At 42.4% G+C, this 16,032-nt stretch overlaps 1 protein-coding gene across 3 annotated transcripts in view; it reads right to left on the bottom strand.

Annotated features, from left to right (window-relative positions):
- LOC134537418 (B-cell receptor CD22-like) overlaps positions 1-15,407 on the bottom strand; it is a 188,280-nt gene extending 172,873 nt beyond the window's left edge. For all 3 annotated transcript variants that reach the window (XM_063377818.1, XM_063377817.1, XM_063377816.1), the window contains exon 1: positions 15,235-15,407. In XM_063377818.1, the coding sequence (XP_063233888.1) occupies positions 15,235-15,319 (85 nt within the window). In that variant the 5' untranslated portion in view covers positions 15,320-15,407. The remainder of the gene's footprint in view (positions 1-15,234) is intronic.
- Positions 15,408-16,032: the final 625 nt, after the last annotated feature.

Here is a 16,032-nt window from a genome sequence, read left to right as displayed (position 1 = left end):
ATCATGGGGTCTATCCTAGAGGTCATTGAAAACGCGAATTTTTCCGGTCCCTAGTTATATAACTAGACACCTGAAAAATTCGCGGGTTCATTTCGTGTTATGCTAAAATTCAAATTCAAATAATTATACCTTAGTGCTGCTTCTGCCATTGGTTCACTGTTAATCTTGGAGGACTCATTGAAGTGTCGAATCACTGGCCACCCAGTCGAGACGACGCACAAGTCAGCAGCCAATGAACAGTTGGCATTTGCCCGAGTGTGTAGAGGATATTGGAGTCTATCCTGGAGGTTATTTAATCCGCGAATTTTCCCGGTCTCTATCAATAGGAAAGCAACAAACTGTAACAATTCATTCAATATTGGCGTGTCACGCGGTGTTGGAAGGACATTGTTGATTCCTGCGCCCCAGTCACTAGCGCGATGGAAAAAGAGTAATGTGTTGCAGTCTAGCTCTGCGGGGTCCTTGTCTGTACCTGGGGGTCGTGGGATTCCTGGCAGCGCCGCCGGACAAAAATAGAAGGAATCGCCGTCGACATTTCCGGCCACGTGTGTGTGTGTGTGTGTGTGTGTTTCGCACGAGTCCCTAGAGGGGAGGGGGAGGGAGAAGGGCATAAATACCAGGCCCGGGGGGGCCCGCACACGCCCCCAACTGCCGGAAACATAAAGTTTCATGACTGCGGGGTGTGTGGGTGCCCCAATCCTACCATCCCCGTCATGGGCTGTTGCCCCTACTACCCCCCCCCCCCCCCCAGGGACTTCTCCGTAGCCCGGTCACGTGCGCGCTGCTACGCAACCCTTCCTCCCCGATACGTCTGTCCGGGGGGGTGGCACTTTACAAGCCCTCTTAATTGCGCCCATAGCTCGCCGAGGGTTGAAAACTGTCCGGATTGGTTACCGTCATATGTGTTTGCAAACCAATATTGATGGTTCCGTTCGAAAACATTATTGAAGATGAGGATCGCGAGCTTCCGCGGCCGTAGTCTGAAGTCGCCATCTTCAGTATGTATCTGAAGATGGTGACTGCATGGCTGACCGAAACGCTTCTCCTTCGACGTGGCTATAACGCAAAAGCCAAGCAAATTCATTTTTTAAGATGATGATTAGGGGCAAGTATTTTTCGCGAAAAGATCTGAACCCTTATTAGGCTGCAACAAGGTATACCCGCACCTGATGTGGTTTCTCCCTTGTGATTGGCGGCCGTCTAGCGAGAGAAGTCGTTGCCTTATTTGACTGGGCCATTCAGGATGCATTCGCTTCCGCACTGGATCACTGTGATTGGTTTGCTGACAGTAGACACGTGCCTAAAAGAAACTCTCCCAATCATGAAGTATTGAAGACGATACAGTGTTTTAACTCTTATCTATTCTTGATTTTTTTTTTCGCGAAAAATACATGTCCCTAGTAATTACAGAAACAAGTCGGAAAGAATTTGCTTGATTATTTTGTCTACCTAATTTTTTGCCCATTATTTTGCAAAATTACAGATTAATACATTTGTACATTTTTTTTAATGTGTAACTATCTTATCTATCTGTATACGGCATTTGATAGAAATAATTCCGTGAAAATAGAACAGAAGTCGATTAACGTAAATATGTCATAAAGATGGAGGACCCACGTGTAGCGACATAAACCCGTTTATAGTCACTTTCGTAAACATTAGAGAACATACTTAACGTATTAGTGTGCCAAATGAATCTTTATAATAGTGAAACTACCTGGAATATATTTGTTTAACTAAAATATTCATAGTGAAAATAAATAACAATTACAATATTTTAAAATATATATATTATTTTTTCTCCTTATAAATTTCCAAGAGGCTTAGTTCGTAACCCCAAGGGTCATGGCTAGAATTTCGTTACTGGAAATATTGTTTTTTTTTTTTTTACTTTTCTTAATAACATAATAATATATAAATGATGTTTGATCAGATCAATAAGGTTAAGGTTTAATTGTAGAAAATATTTTCAGACTGATATCAATCGTTTAAGCACAAACAAATATACAAACATATTTTTAGTTTTATAAAAACTGTCTTAAATGCCTCTGGATAATATTTTAGTTATTCCATAGAAGTATAACTTCTAACGTGTGCGGAAAATTCAACTTACCTACTCAGTGAATTTTAACAAAATATTTAAATAAAAATTCCTAGTCGAAAATCAGGTCCAAAACCGGGGTTTTATCATAGAGTCGTTTCTAATAGTTAGAGACCTGTAAAATTCGCGATTTCAAATCCCTAAAGGATAGACTCCATGATCCTCTATGCACTCGTGCAAATTACATCTGCTGATTGGTTACCGACTCGTAACACCTGTTGACTGGAATGATCGTGATTCGCGAATTCTTCTGTTAAAGATTTTTCATTCGCCCAGGGTCCTTCAGATAAACTGTGGCCCAATCACTGAAGCAAAATAATGTCAAAAGTATTTGGACTCTATCCTATCGCAAATATACAGGTCTCTACTAATAGTTTAAAATTTCCGAGTGTTTCGTGCTGCTATCTGCGTTTGATGGTGGCAAGCAACGTTTACGATTCAGGCAGCGAATTCTGGCGGCGGCCGCAGGAAGTATGTGCGTGATGCGCACCCAGTAATTTTGGTATTTGAAAAGCGACTATTTTATTTATATGTTCATTTATCACGCTCGGAATTATTTTAAAGAATGTTTCGTAAAATATCGTGTCCGAATTTCGTATTATTAGAGACCTGAAAAATTCGCGGGTTCATTTATCTATAGACTAGAATCCAAATACATTTGCATTTTTTTGCTGCTTCAGTGATTGGGCAACAGTTTATCTGAAGGACTCTGGACCAATGAAAAACGTTCGACAAAAGAAGTATCGAATCGCAAGCTTCCCCGTTAACACGTGTCACGAGTCAGTAGCCAATCAGCAGGTGTAATCTGCACAAGTACATAGAGGATCATGGAGTCTATCCTAGAGGTCATTGAAAACGCGATTTTTTCCGGTTCCTACGTATTATGTTTTTATTTGCAACATGGAACAACATCACACGTGTTTGCTCGTTACCGATGTTAAATGTTTATACATCACTGGCTAGTACTGAAAGACTCACTCACTTTTTTTTTTTTTCACGAAACAAGCTAAGCACACGCATGTTGAAAAACCAGCTAAACGTTCAGAAAAGTAATTTACAGCTTGGTGCTATTTACACGAGTATATTTTTTGAGGCTTTTTTAAAAAAAAAAATCTCTTTTTTTCCGAGCCTAAACTCGTACGGAACAAACGAAGGAAAAGAAAGAATACCGAACCTGTTTGCCGCGATGCGTTGAAAACAGCGCTCGGAGAATCGCTCGTACAAAAAGAGAATGATCGAGAGCTGCCGACGTAATGACAACAGTGTTTACAGAGATTTATTCGGACGGGAGTCGGTAACACGGATTTAAAAAAGAAAAAAGAAAAGAGGAACAAAAGACGGTTGCGTGAGCCGCGGAATGATTAAGGTATCGCGGCGCGGAACGAGGCGATGATGGCAGGGGAATAATGACGATCGCCAGTTACCTTTTCCTCGCGCGAGCGCGTTCCAAGTTCCGACGAACCGTGTTTTGTAATTCCATGCGAGCGCGGGCTTACGTATTTTTTTTTTTTAAAGAGGATTATTTCCGGGAAGAGTTTTCGTTCTGGCCGGCGGGGGGGGGGGGGGGGGGGGGCTGGGTCGGAAAGGGGCGGGCTTCGCTGTTTAATGCTTCAATTGTTCCGTCGAATGAGCGAGGGAGTGGGGCAGCAGAGAGGTGGTGTGTTTCTGGCGAGGGTTGGAGCAAACAAGCCCCCAGAAGTCCGTGTGTTTGCGGCGGCCAGCAACTCCGCGCGTGTCCGCTCGGGCAGAAATTATTCTTCAGAAAGCCCCAGAAAGCACACACGTGCAGTGAAACGTAATTTTTTTTTGTATCTGTGCATGGTAAGTAACGCACTGATAGGTTTCGGTTTCCAATTCCTTGGCAAACAACTCCCCGCTGCCCGAATGTGTGAAAGCAAAAGTATGTTTTTTTTTTTATCGGAAGTCATACTGGTCCAATTCTTTTTTTTTTTTTTTTTTTTTTTTTAGATTTTCCCCCTCCCCGCCAAAACACCGGCCATTTGGTAAGAATGGTACCCAAATTATATCTTTATAACGCTACAAGTGGTGAGGTGTAAATTTCACAGTAAATCTCTTAACAATGTTTAACACTTATGCGCAGAGAATTTCTAATTTTGGGGTTTCTAATGTACGTATGCCATTACTAGGGACTGGAAAAAATTCACGTGTTCAATGAACTCTAGGACAGACTCCACAATCCTCTACATACGCGAGAAAATGTCGCTTTTCCATCAGATGGTAACTTGTGAGACGTCTTAATCGGATTGCATGTGATTATACACTTCTTTGTTTCTCACAGATCATCAGCGATACATAGAGGAATGCAGATTTAGCGAAAAGATTTTGAGATTAGATGAAAGTTAAAACACTATAACACCGTCTGTGTTTCGTGATTGGGTGAGTTTCTCCCAGGTACATATCGATTGTTACAACACCACAGTGATTCAGTGCGGAAGTAAACGCGTCCTGAGTGGCCCCGGTCAAACAAGGCAACGACTTCTCTCGCAGACGGCCGCCAATCACAAGGAAGAAACCGAAGGTGCGGGTATACTTTGTTGCAGTCTAATAACTGTTTAGATATTTTCGAGAAAAATGCCTGTCCCTAGCGATACAATAGCAATAGCAGCACAAAGGTATAGGTTTTTGGATTTTAACCTGTCACGAAATGCATCCTAGAATTTTTCCTGTCTCTAACCATTAGTAGCGAGACCGGAAAAATTCGCGTATTCCTTTGGCTATAGGCTGAACTTGAAATACACATATACTACCTGAGCACTGCTTTTACTAGGCTCTCGTATTATGTGGAGAACTACGGGCCAATGAGAGAACCCTCAACTACCGGCTATTTAGTTAAAGACACCTGGTAAGTCAGCAGCCAATGAGCAGCGGACATTTGCTAGAGTATACAATGGTGCGTGGTGTCAATCCTCGAGGTGACTGAAATTGCACATTTTTTCAGTCTCCGATTGCTAGGAACGGGAAAATTTCGCGGGTATAATGACGTCTAGGATGGAATCCACAGACCCTTGTATTCTTGGGTAAAACCAAACTGTTCATTGCCTGCTGACCCGTGAGACGCATAAAATGGGGAAGTCTTTAATTGAATACTTCTTTCGCTGAGTATTTATCATTGGTAGGGACTGGAAAAATTCGCGGTTTCGATGACTTTCAGGATAAACTACACAGTCCTCAGTATACTCGGGAAAATAACGCCTTTTTATTGGCTGCTGACTTGTGAGTCGTCTCAACTAGTTTGCTTGTGATACGATACTTCTTTGGTTGAGTATTTCCCATTGGCCCAGAGTCGTCCAGATGAACAGTGAACCAATAACAAAAGCAGATTAAAGGTATATGTATTTGAATTTTAGCGTATCGCGAAATGAATCCGCGAATATTTCCGGTCTCTAATGATTGATAGCTTTGCTTTCATTGATACATTAACTAAAGTATAACTAGGGACACCTGTATTTCGCGAATACATTTCGTGTCAAGGTATTTCACAAAATACTGTAGCTTTTCTCCTGTGGTTATTGGCTGAGGTCGGGGAGAGGTGTCGTCCTGCTCTTGACGGGGCCAATGAGAATGTGGTCACCGTACTGCTGCACCCTCACAATTTGCCATGACTCTTAGAAAAACTACAGTGTTTTGTGAAATACCTTGGCATGAAATGAAATCGCGAAATACAGGTGTCTCTACGTATAACATATATCACACAACATACATTAAATAACACACGTGTTACTTTTATCATGAGTACATCGGCTGGGATTTATGCATGATTGTGAATTCTACCCTACACATTACTTAGACATTTCGTTATTTCACCACGAGACAAACTAACGACTACGACAGACTTTGTAAACACAGCTGCTGGATTGAGTTAAGTCTAGAAACAGAGCGTAAACGTAGCTGGTGGGCGGAAAGTTACAAGATTCAGTCATTTTGCACAAAAAAAAAACAAAGTTGTGATGTGAAATTAATCATCTTCAAAGAAAACAGGGAAGGAGAAAAAAAAATTCCCGACAGCGGCTGGAAAGAAGCTGCTGAAGAAGAAAAGTGACGCAGCGATAAGAAAGATTAGCGAAGGGATAAAAAAAAATATTGCGGAAGGGGGAAGTAAACGAAGGCAAGGTCCAACGCGGAATGCGTGGGAGAGAAACAGTAAATAAGTAACTCGGCGCAAAAGAGAAAGAGAGTGCGAAAACTTGTAACGGGAGGATTATCCAAACACGAAAATGCGTTCCACGAGAGAGAAAAAAAAACCATTCCCCGGAGATCACTTTCAGAAACTAATTAGGCATACGTGTGCTGAGTTTCGGGGAGATTCGAAAAGCTGGCAAGGGAATTTTTGTAAAATCGGATTTGTAGAGAGAGATATAAAAAATTAGATTTATATTTTCTATCCGCTCAAACCTGGTGTAAATTTATTATTTTGTTGACAATCTCTCGTTTGGGGGGGGGGGGATGGGGGGGGTGTAAGGGCCACATTTGTCCGCGTGAAAATTTGTAATGATTAGGGACCGGAAAAATTCGCGAATTCATTTCGCGATAGGCTAAAACACAAATAGTTATACCTCAGTGCTGCTTACTCTGGGCCAATGAGAAACACCCAACCAAAGCTTTATCGAATCACAGACTGCTACTCACAAGACAGCAGCCAATGAGTGGGTGGCATTTGACCGAGTGTACGTAGAACTATGGAGTTCATCCTACAGGTCATTGAACCCGCGAATTTTTCCGGTCCCTAGTAATGATTAAGAAAACAATCACGATTTAAATTATATCTAGTATAGACTCTAAATTTGCATACTTTTAAACGTCACCTGTTCATTGGCTCCTGACTGGTGAGACGTCTCATAAGTAGAGACAAATTTTTTTTAGCGAATTTGCTTCACGATATGCTAAAATTTGAAAATATTATACCTAAGGGCAGGTATTTTTCGCGAAAAAAATCTGAACGCTTATTAGACTGCAATAAGGTATACCCACACCAGCTGTTTCTTCCTTGAGATTGGCGGCCGTCTTTTGGGGAAGTCGCTGCTTTATTTGACCGAGCCAATCAGGACGCGTTTGTTTTCTCGCTGTATTACTGTGATTGGTGTTCACCCAGACACGAAACACACAGACGATGCTACAGTGTTTTAACTTTCAGCTAGTCTCGGAATCTTTTCGCGAACTATACATACACCTACATATATACCTCATCTGCTGCTGCTCCTGTTATTGATAGAGGCCCGGAAATTTCGCGGACTCATTTAGTCGCAAGCTAGAATGCAAACCTCCACACTGTCGCGCTGTGTTCATGATTGGACCGCAGTTATCTAGACACGCCCCTCTACGACCGAAAGCCAACGATGTCCAGCTAGGAGAGAAGTAAGCGAATCAGGTAGTGCCAATTAACAAGGATAAAAATGTTCTCGCTAAGAAATCAACCAATGGGAAAGTAAGTATGGGTAGAGCACACCTATAACTTTGAATTCTATCCTGAGGCCAAAAGAATCCGCGAAATTTCCGGGACTCTAGTTATTGACTCACGGCCAATACGTTGGACTCTGGGTCAATGGGAATCCCTCAAACAAGCAAGTACCGAATCGCATGTTACCCAGTTGAGACGCCTCACAAGTCAGCAACCCCTGAGAAAGTGATGATTGCCTGAGTATGCAGGAGGTTGTGGAGTACATCCTAAAGGCTACTTAACTCGATAATTTTTTTCGATCCCTACACATGGGTAGCCTGTGATTCGATATTTATTTTGTTAAATTTTTTTCTAATCGCCCACAGTGAACTCCAGATGCGCGGTAAGCCAAAAGCATAAGAAGCAAAAAAAGTACACATGTTTTATTTTCAGCTTATTTTTAGGGACTGGAACAATTTGCGTTTTCAATGACCACTAAGATAGACTCCATGATCCTATATGTATTCTGGGATATTACATCTGCTCTTTGGCTAATTACACTTTACGCCTGTTAAATGGGATGCTTGTGACTAGATGATTCTTATACTGAGAGTGTACTTCATTGGCTCAGAGTCCTTCAGACAAGCTAGGGTCTAATAACTGAAAAATTTTACAACATCATTATTACTTGATATTTTATTTTTATTGTTTCATGAAGTTACACATGCTATATTACCATTTATTATAGTGTAAAAGTACATCATATGTCAGTCAAAAAAACAATGTTTTGGTGAATTAGTATCAATGAATAAGTAAGCTACGTATTTGTTGAGAAAAGTGCAATCTTTATGAATAAAAAAAGTTAATAAAAATAAAATACAAAAAAATTATTAACATAGGCGAGTCGAGTCTACCCTGGAGTGAAACGAATACGTAGAGACCTGAAAAATTCGCGAGTTCATTTCGTGTTATGCTAAAATTCAAATAATTATACCTTAGTGCTGCTTCTGTCATTGGTCCACTGTTAATCTGGAGGACTGAGGGCCAATTAGAGACCCTCACTCATGGAAGTGTCGAATCACAGGCCACCCAGTCGAGACGACTCACAAGTCAGCAGCCAATGAACAGTTGGCATTTGCCCGAGTGTGTAGAGGATATGGGAGTCTATCCTGGAGGTCATTGAACCCGCGAATTTTTCCGGTCTCTACTAATAACTGAAACATTTTACAATAACATTAATATTTAATATTTTATTTTGATTGTTTCCAGAAGTTACACATGCTTATTACAAATTATTATAGTGTAAAAGTGTATCATGTGTCAGTCAAAATGACAATGTTTTGATGAATTAAGTATCAGTGAACCAGTAAGAGTCGTATTTGTTAATAAAAAAAAGTGCTAAATTTATGAATAAAAAGAGTTAATAATATTTAAAAAAAACATTGATATATTAAAAAAAACAACGAAGTTAGCCTAAATATAAAACCATAAAACATTGTCTCTATTGATTAACATAGGCGAGTGGAGTCTACCCTGGAGTGAAAGGAATTCGCGAAAAAATAGTGACTGTAGGGCTTTACTGCAACGGCCGCCGCGTGGTTCCGACGACCACGCCTGCTCTCACCGAGACCCGCGCAGGCGGCTTCGCCCAGCGCCTGTTCTCCGCGCCACATAAATCCCAGAGATAAGGGAGAAAGACGCAGACGCCAGGCGTTAAATTCAATGTTCCGGGAGCCTTATTTTTTTTCCCTTCCACCGCGTCCCTCACCGACCCGCGTCACAACTCTTCTTTAAGTACGACGGCGCTCACCTTGATGGTGAGGAGTGTGGTGGGGGTGGGTCCTTAAGTAGAGACCCCGGAAATTTCCCCGAATCATTTAGCGTCAGGCTGAAATTTACATTCCTATACATTACATTCTCTACCCACGTTTGTAACCCTATTGGTTGATTTCTTACAGCGGAACCACCAGTGTGTAGACGTGATTGGGTAACTCCACCGCTATCTGGTAATTGACTGGCCCACGGTCCAAGAAATAAAAAGCTGTAAATGTTTATAGTCCACCTCGTGACCAAATGAATGTCAAATGTCTAGTTCCCAAGTCTTAAGTAGAGACCAGAAAAATTCGCGGATACGTTTAGTGATATCTTAGAACTCATAATATTATACAATTTTGCTGCAGTTGCTATTGGTTCGCTGATAATATGGTGGACTCTGGGCCAATTAGAGACCTCCATCCAAAGACGTGTCGAATCACAAGTAGAGACCTGAAAAATACGCGGGTTCATTTCGTAATTATGCTAAACTTCAAATAATTATACTTTAGTGCTGCATCTGTCATTGGTAGAGACCTGAAAAATTCGCGGGTTCATTTCGTGTTATGCTAAAATTCAAATAATTATACCTTAGTGCTTCTTCTGTCATTGGTCACTGTTAATCTGGAGGACTGGGGGCCAATTAGAGACAATCGCTCATGGAAGTGTCGAATCACAGGCCACTCAGTCGAGACGACTCACAAGTCAGCAGCCAATGAACAGTTGGCATTTGCCCGAGTGTGTAGAGTATATTGGAGTCTATCCTGGAGGTCACTGAACCCGCGAATTTTTCCGGTCTCTAGTCATTGGTTCACTGTTAATCTGGAATATCAGATTTTTTTTTCTCTCGCAAAAAATGACTGTCCCTATGTATAAGTAGCTACATTGCTATTATTGTTTTATTTTCTTCACTTTTTTTTAATCCTGGAGGGGAGGAGTCCAGACCCCACGGACCTCCCCCTATTAGACTGCAACAAGGTATACCCGCACCACCGGTTTTTTGCTTGTGATTGGCGGCCGTCTGCGAGAGAAGTCGTTGCCCTATTTCACCGAGCCACTCAGGACGCGTTTGCTTCCTCATAGAATCACTGTGATTGGTGTTGTAACAGTAGACATGTACCCGAAAGAAACTCACCCAATTAACGAAACACAGACGATGATACAGTGTTTTAACTTTCAGCTAGTCTGGGAATTTTTTTCGCGAAATATGAATGCCCCTAATTATCGATTATTTTATAAGTAGGGACACCTGTATTTCGCGAATACATTTCGTGTCAAGGTATTTCACAAAATAATGTCTCTTTTCTCCTGTGGTTATTGGCTGAGGTCGGTGAGAGGTGTCGTCCCGCTCTTGACGGGGCCAATGAGAATGTGGTCACCGTACTGCTGCACCCTCACAATTTGCCATGACTAGAGACCCGGAAATTTCGCGGATTCTTCTGGTCTCAGGATAGAATTCAAAGTTATAGTTGTGCTCCACCCATGTTTACTTTCCCATTGATTGATTTCTTAGCGAGAACATTTTTATCCTTGTTATTTGGCACTATCTGATTCGCTTACTTCTCTCCTAGCTGGGCATCATTGGCTCGCGGTCGTAGAGGGGCGTGTCCAAACAACTGCTGTCCAATCATGAACACAGTGCGAGAGTGTGAAGGTTTGCATTCTAGCTTGCGACAGAATGAATCCGCGAAATTTCTGGGACTCTAGCCATGACTCTTAGAAAAAGCTACAGTGTTTTGTGAAATACCTTGACATGAAATGAAATCGCGAAATACAGGTGTCCCTATTTTAAGGATTATTTCAATGCTACGTGGGCTACAATAATGTACTTCCTCTCCATTATAACCTGACATCGTGTTAATGTAAGCACGTCTTTCATGCAATGACATGTGTGTTTCATTCATTCAATGACATTAGTTTATATATTTTTATGATTTGTTTTAAAGAAATAATCAAATAACTGACTTAAGAAAATAATTATTAAAAACAATTAAATAAAAACCAAAGTATAAAATAATTCATTTCTGCAGCAAAATCATAACTTAAATTTCTGTTTTAAAGGTTGGAGCTCTAAATGTTTGTTATTACCTGAAACTAAATTTTCTTTTAAAATTCAGTTATAAAAGAAATTGATATGATGGCTACGGCCCTGCCCACACTTTTTGAAATTACAGTAAATTTACGGCTTTTCAACAAGAATCAACCTCAAATAAACGGAATGTTCTTCGTAATTTCAAATAACTTAATCTTCTTATAAACTATGTCTAGAGACCTGCAAAATTCGCGGATTCATTGACCTCTAGGATAGACTCCACAGTCCTTTAAATACTCGCGGAAATTACACCTGTCCATTGGCTACTGACGCGTGAGATGTCTCAACTAGGCTGTCCGTAATTCGGCACTTTCTTTGTTTAGTGTTTCCCATTGGCTCACAGTTCCTCGGATAAAATGTGGGCCAATCGCAGAAGCGGTACGAAGGTATAGTTGTTTTGATGCTAGCCTATCGCGAAATTAATCCGCGAATATTGCATGTCTCTAACTATGTTGTATTTTTATTTCCAAGTAGTGTGCTATGTTCTAAGCAAAGATAAATTTACACATGTACAAAAGAAGGTTATTCTTAGCAAGGTTTGAAAGGTTTTGGTTAATATACCAAGAATATTCTTTTGACTTTTGTACTCATGTTCAAAGAAAGTAAATCAAGTTCCCGTAAATTGACGAATATCATTTGGCTAATTTGAAAACAGTGTTTTTCGTTAATTGAAGGTGAACATTTTTTAACACTGCAGAGTAGAGACATGCAAAATTCGCGGATTCATTCGGTGATAGGCTAGAATTCAAACACATATGTATATCTCTTATATAATTTTGCTATTGGCTTACTGTTCATCTGGACGAATCTCAACCAGTTATAAACCCTCAACCAAAGAACGATCGAATCACAGACAAATCAGCTGAGACGACTTACAAGTCGGCAGCCAATGAACTTGCGTTATTTTCCCGAGTGTACAGGGGTATGTGCAGTCTATCCTGAAGGCCATCGAAACCGCGAATTTTGCAGGTCTCGACTGCAGAGTTCTCCAGACAAACAGCGAGCCAATAGCGGAAGTAGCACAAAGGTATAGGTATTTTGATTTTAGCCCGTCACGAAATTAATCCGCAAAGTTTTTTCCCGTTTTCTTAGCTCGCGTAGCACGCCGGAAGGACACACTAATAAAATATTTTCACGCTTAAATTGAGGAATATCACGGGATTACCAATTATTATTAGGGTCAGACATTTTTAGCGATAAGGTTTTGAGACTAGCAGTAATGGTTGAACACTGTATGATCGTCTATGTTTCGTAATTGGCGCGAGCTTCTCTCGGGCTACATGATTGTCTACTGCAGGCACACGTATCACAGCTATTAAGGGTGAGAGCAAGCATCGTGCACGGCTGCCAATCCCGAGGAAGAATCTTATGGCGTGGGCATAATATTTTACATTGTAGTGGCCGTTTAGATATTTTCGCAAAAAAATACATTCCCTAACAAATTATTATTAGAGACCTGAAAAATTCGTGGGTTCATATCTCGTTAGGCTAAAATCCAAATACATTTGCCTTTTTTGCTGATTCAGTGATTGGGCAACAGTTTATCTGAAGGACTCTGGACCAATGAAAAAGTTCGACAAAAGAAGAATCGAATCACAAGCTTCCCCGTTAACACGTGTCACGAGTCAGTAGCCAATCAGCAGGTGTGATCTGCACAAGTACATAGAGGATCATGGAGTCTATCCTAGAGGTCATTGAAAACGCGAATTTTTCCGGTCCCTAATTATTAGAGACCGGAAAAATTCGCGAGTTCAATGACCTCCAGGATAGACTCCAATATCCTCTACACACTCGGGCAAATGCCACCTGAACATTGGCTGCTGACTTGTGAGTCGTCTCGACTGGGTGGCCTGTGATTCGACACTTCTATGAGTGAGGGTCTCTAATTGGCCATTAGCCCTCCAGATTAACAGTGAACCAATGACAGAAGCAGCACTAAGGTATAATTATTTGAATTTCAGCATAACACGAAATGAACCCGCGAATTTTTCAGGTCTCTACTAATTATTATAGACCAGAAAAATTCGCAGAACCGTTTGGCAAGAGGTTATAATCCAAATACGTTTATCGTTTTGCTCTTTCAGTGATTGAGGCCAAAGTTTATCTTACGTACACCAACCGTCAATAAAAAAAAGTGCCGAATCACAGGTTTGGTGGGGGGGGGGGGGGGGGGGGACGTCAAATCTGTATTTTTGGGGAGTGAGGAACGTGGCAGACGTTTCCATTAGCTGGTAGGTTTTCTCGGAGGACGCCCGTGTTATTCAACATTACTTCAAACAACAGTTTCATCTCACAGATTCCTCCTTCATTCATAGAGTTAAACCTGACTTAAATCCCTCTAGCTCATTCCTTCTTAGCAGCAAGACGAGACTCTATACTTGGTTCGAGAAATACTTGCAAAGTACAACCATATTCTTAAATAATCGTACGGTGTTCGGAATCTTGATCATTTAATATTTACCTTTGGATCATTGTCTACTGCGTGGTGTCAAATAAATGTATACATGTGTGGAGTTCATATTTTAAACTGTTATACAAATTTAAAAAAAAAAAACGAAATTCCAGTGATTAAGTGTAACTGGGAACATCTAAATTCGCTATCTCTAAGTTAGCCTTCTGACAACTCTATGGAGAAAAAAAAATGTTAGGCAGAGATTCACGTCAAGCGACCATGAAATGAAATCGAAATTTAAAAAACAAAAAATGTATTCAGATTGCTGTAAAATTCATGCCGGTATTCACCTTGCAAAATAGTTTTTTTTTTTATGACCACGAACCTGTACGTTTTTTTTTGTCAAATAATAGTTTTCACTAGTAGGTTTAATTGCATCATGTCTGATTTGCATATTACGGTTTTCATCTCAAGTTGATTTGGAAGGGCGAATATTCGCAAAGTCTTACCAGGGAAAATAGGTAAACCACATGGCTACGAGCCGTGAGTTCGTTTGATGGATCAGGCCTCGACATCTTGTTCCCCCCCCCCCCCCCCCTTCATTTTTGCTATATTTCAAATTTTTAACTATTTATCCCAAGGCATAATTCATATCAATGGAGCCTTCTATGATTTTTTTTTGCAAACACGTATTTAACAAGAGGCTCTATGTCTGTAAGCGCCCCGAGTAAATAACTTGTTATTTCACGCGGGCGACTACAACTGCAGTTCGCAAAGAGTTGTCTACGACAATATTAGCCATAGCTAGGGACACCTGTATTTCGCGAATACATTTCGTGTCAGGGTATTTCACAAAATACTGTAGCTTTTCTCCTGTGGTTATTGGCTGAGGTCGGTGAGAGGTGTCGTCCCGCTCTTGACGGGGCCAATGAGAATGTGGTCACCGTACTGCTGCACCCTCACAATTTGCCATAGATCTTAGAAAAAGCTACAGTGTTTTGTGAAATACCTTGACACGAAATTAAATCGCGAAATACAGGCGTCCCTAGCCATAGCTCAGTCTTGTTGCCATGTCAGAAGATTTAGCACGGAAGCAAGCCGTGTCGGAGTATTGAAAACTGCAAGGCGGAGACAGGGGCGCAACAACTAAATTTCCAGGGGGGGGGGGGGGCAATATACCTTTTTATAAAGAATCTTCGATCCCCCCTATTGAAGTGGGGGGTCCGGGGGTCCTCCCCCGGGAAAATTTGTATTTGAAGGTGGAAAATGGTGCTATTTAAGCAGTTTTATCATCTAAAAATTGATTACACAGCACTTTCTTTGCCCCCGTTTGCCCCCACTTCAAGGTTTCAGAGGGGGGGGGGGGGCAAAATACCCTTGCCACTTCCCCCCTGTTGTTGCGCCCCTGGGCGGAGAGGCTGGAAGCAGAGGAGCGGACTCACGTGGGTCGTCGTCGGCGTCCCAGCTGGCCAGCGCCGCGCCGAGCAGGCACAGCAGCAGCAGCGCCGCAGTCTGCGGGCGGCCCATCGCCCAGGTGCTCGCTCAGGCTGCCCGCCGGCGGTCTACTGCTGCGCCGCCTCGCGGCCCGTCCGGCGGCACCTTCTTCCCCGGCGAGCCCGCGCCGTGCTCGCGACTGTGCGCCCCATCAGACCCCTCCCCCCCTCTCCTGTAGCACCCCGAGGTCAGCCTCTCTCCCCCCGCGCAGCAGAGCTCCGACCCGCCGGGCGCTGGATCCGCGACTGGCCCCGGCGGCCCGCCCGCGCGTCCCTCCCCCGCCCGGAGTCGCCGGTACCGCGCTCGGGCGTCTCCGGCCGTCATCGGCCGTCCTCGCCCTTCCGAGCGCGCGCCAAGTCGTCACCACCAGGGGCGCTTGCGTCCCTGGTCACTAAATCCAGTCCTGGATAAAAAGCAAAGCGGACTACGAGTCCAAGTTCCCAACCCCCGCATGGTAGACTCTTTTCTACTCTGTCCAACACTTCATCCAGACCATCCTCTGTCTCCTGTAAACTCCTACACGTAATGAATGCCAATTTGCATCCCGCATGAATGTGCCCAGGGTTTTCCCTGTGTCTATGCAGGTTTTACCTGGGCCCAACCTATCTCTAGTTATAGTCTAGATTTAAGAGTGAGGGGAGTTAGTCATGGCGCCAATCGCTGCCATGGCTGGCCAATCCCCTCCTAGCACATGCATGCGACCCTCTCCCTGCATGGCTAATCCCAGCATGACTAGGCGTATAGGC

Source organism: Bacillus rossius, chromosome 12, assembly GCF_032445375.1.
Source record: "Bacillus rossius redtenbacheri isolate Brsri chromosome 12, Brsri_v3, whole genome shotgun sequence".
In the NCBI taxonomy this organism is placed as follows: Eukaryota; Metazoa; Arthropoda; class Insecta; order Phasmatodea; family Bacillidae; genus Bacillus; species Bacillus rossius.
Note: the sequence above shows the minus strand (reverse complement) of the source record. Positions and strands in the feature narration are given on the sequence as shown.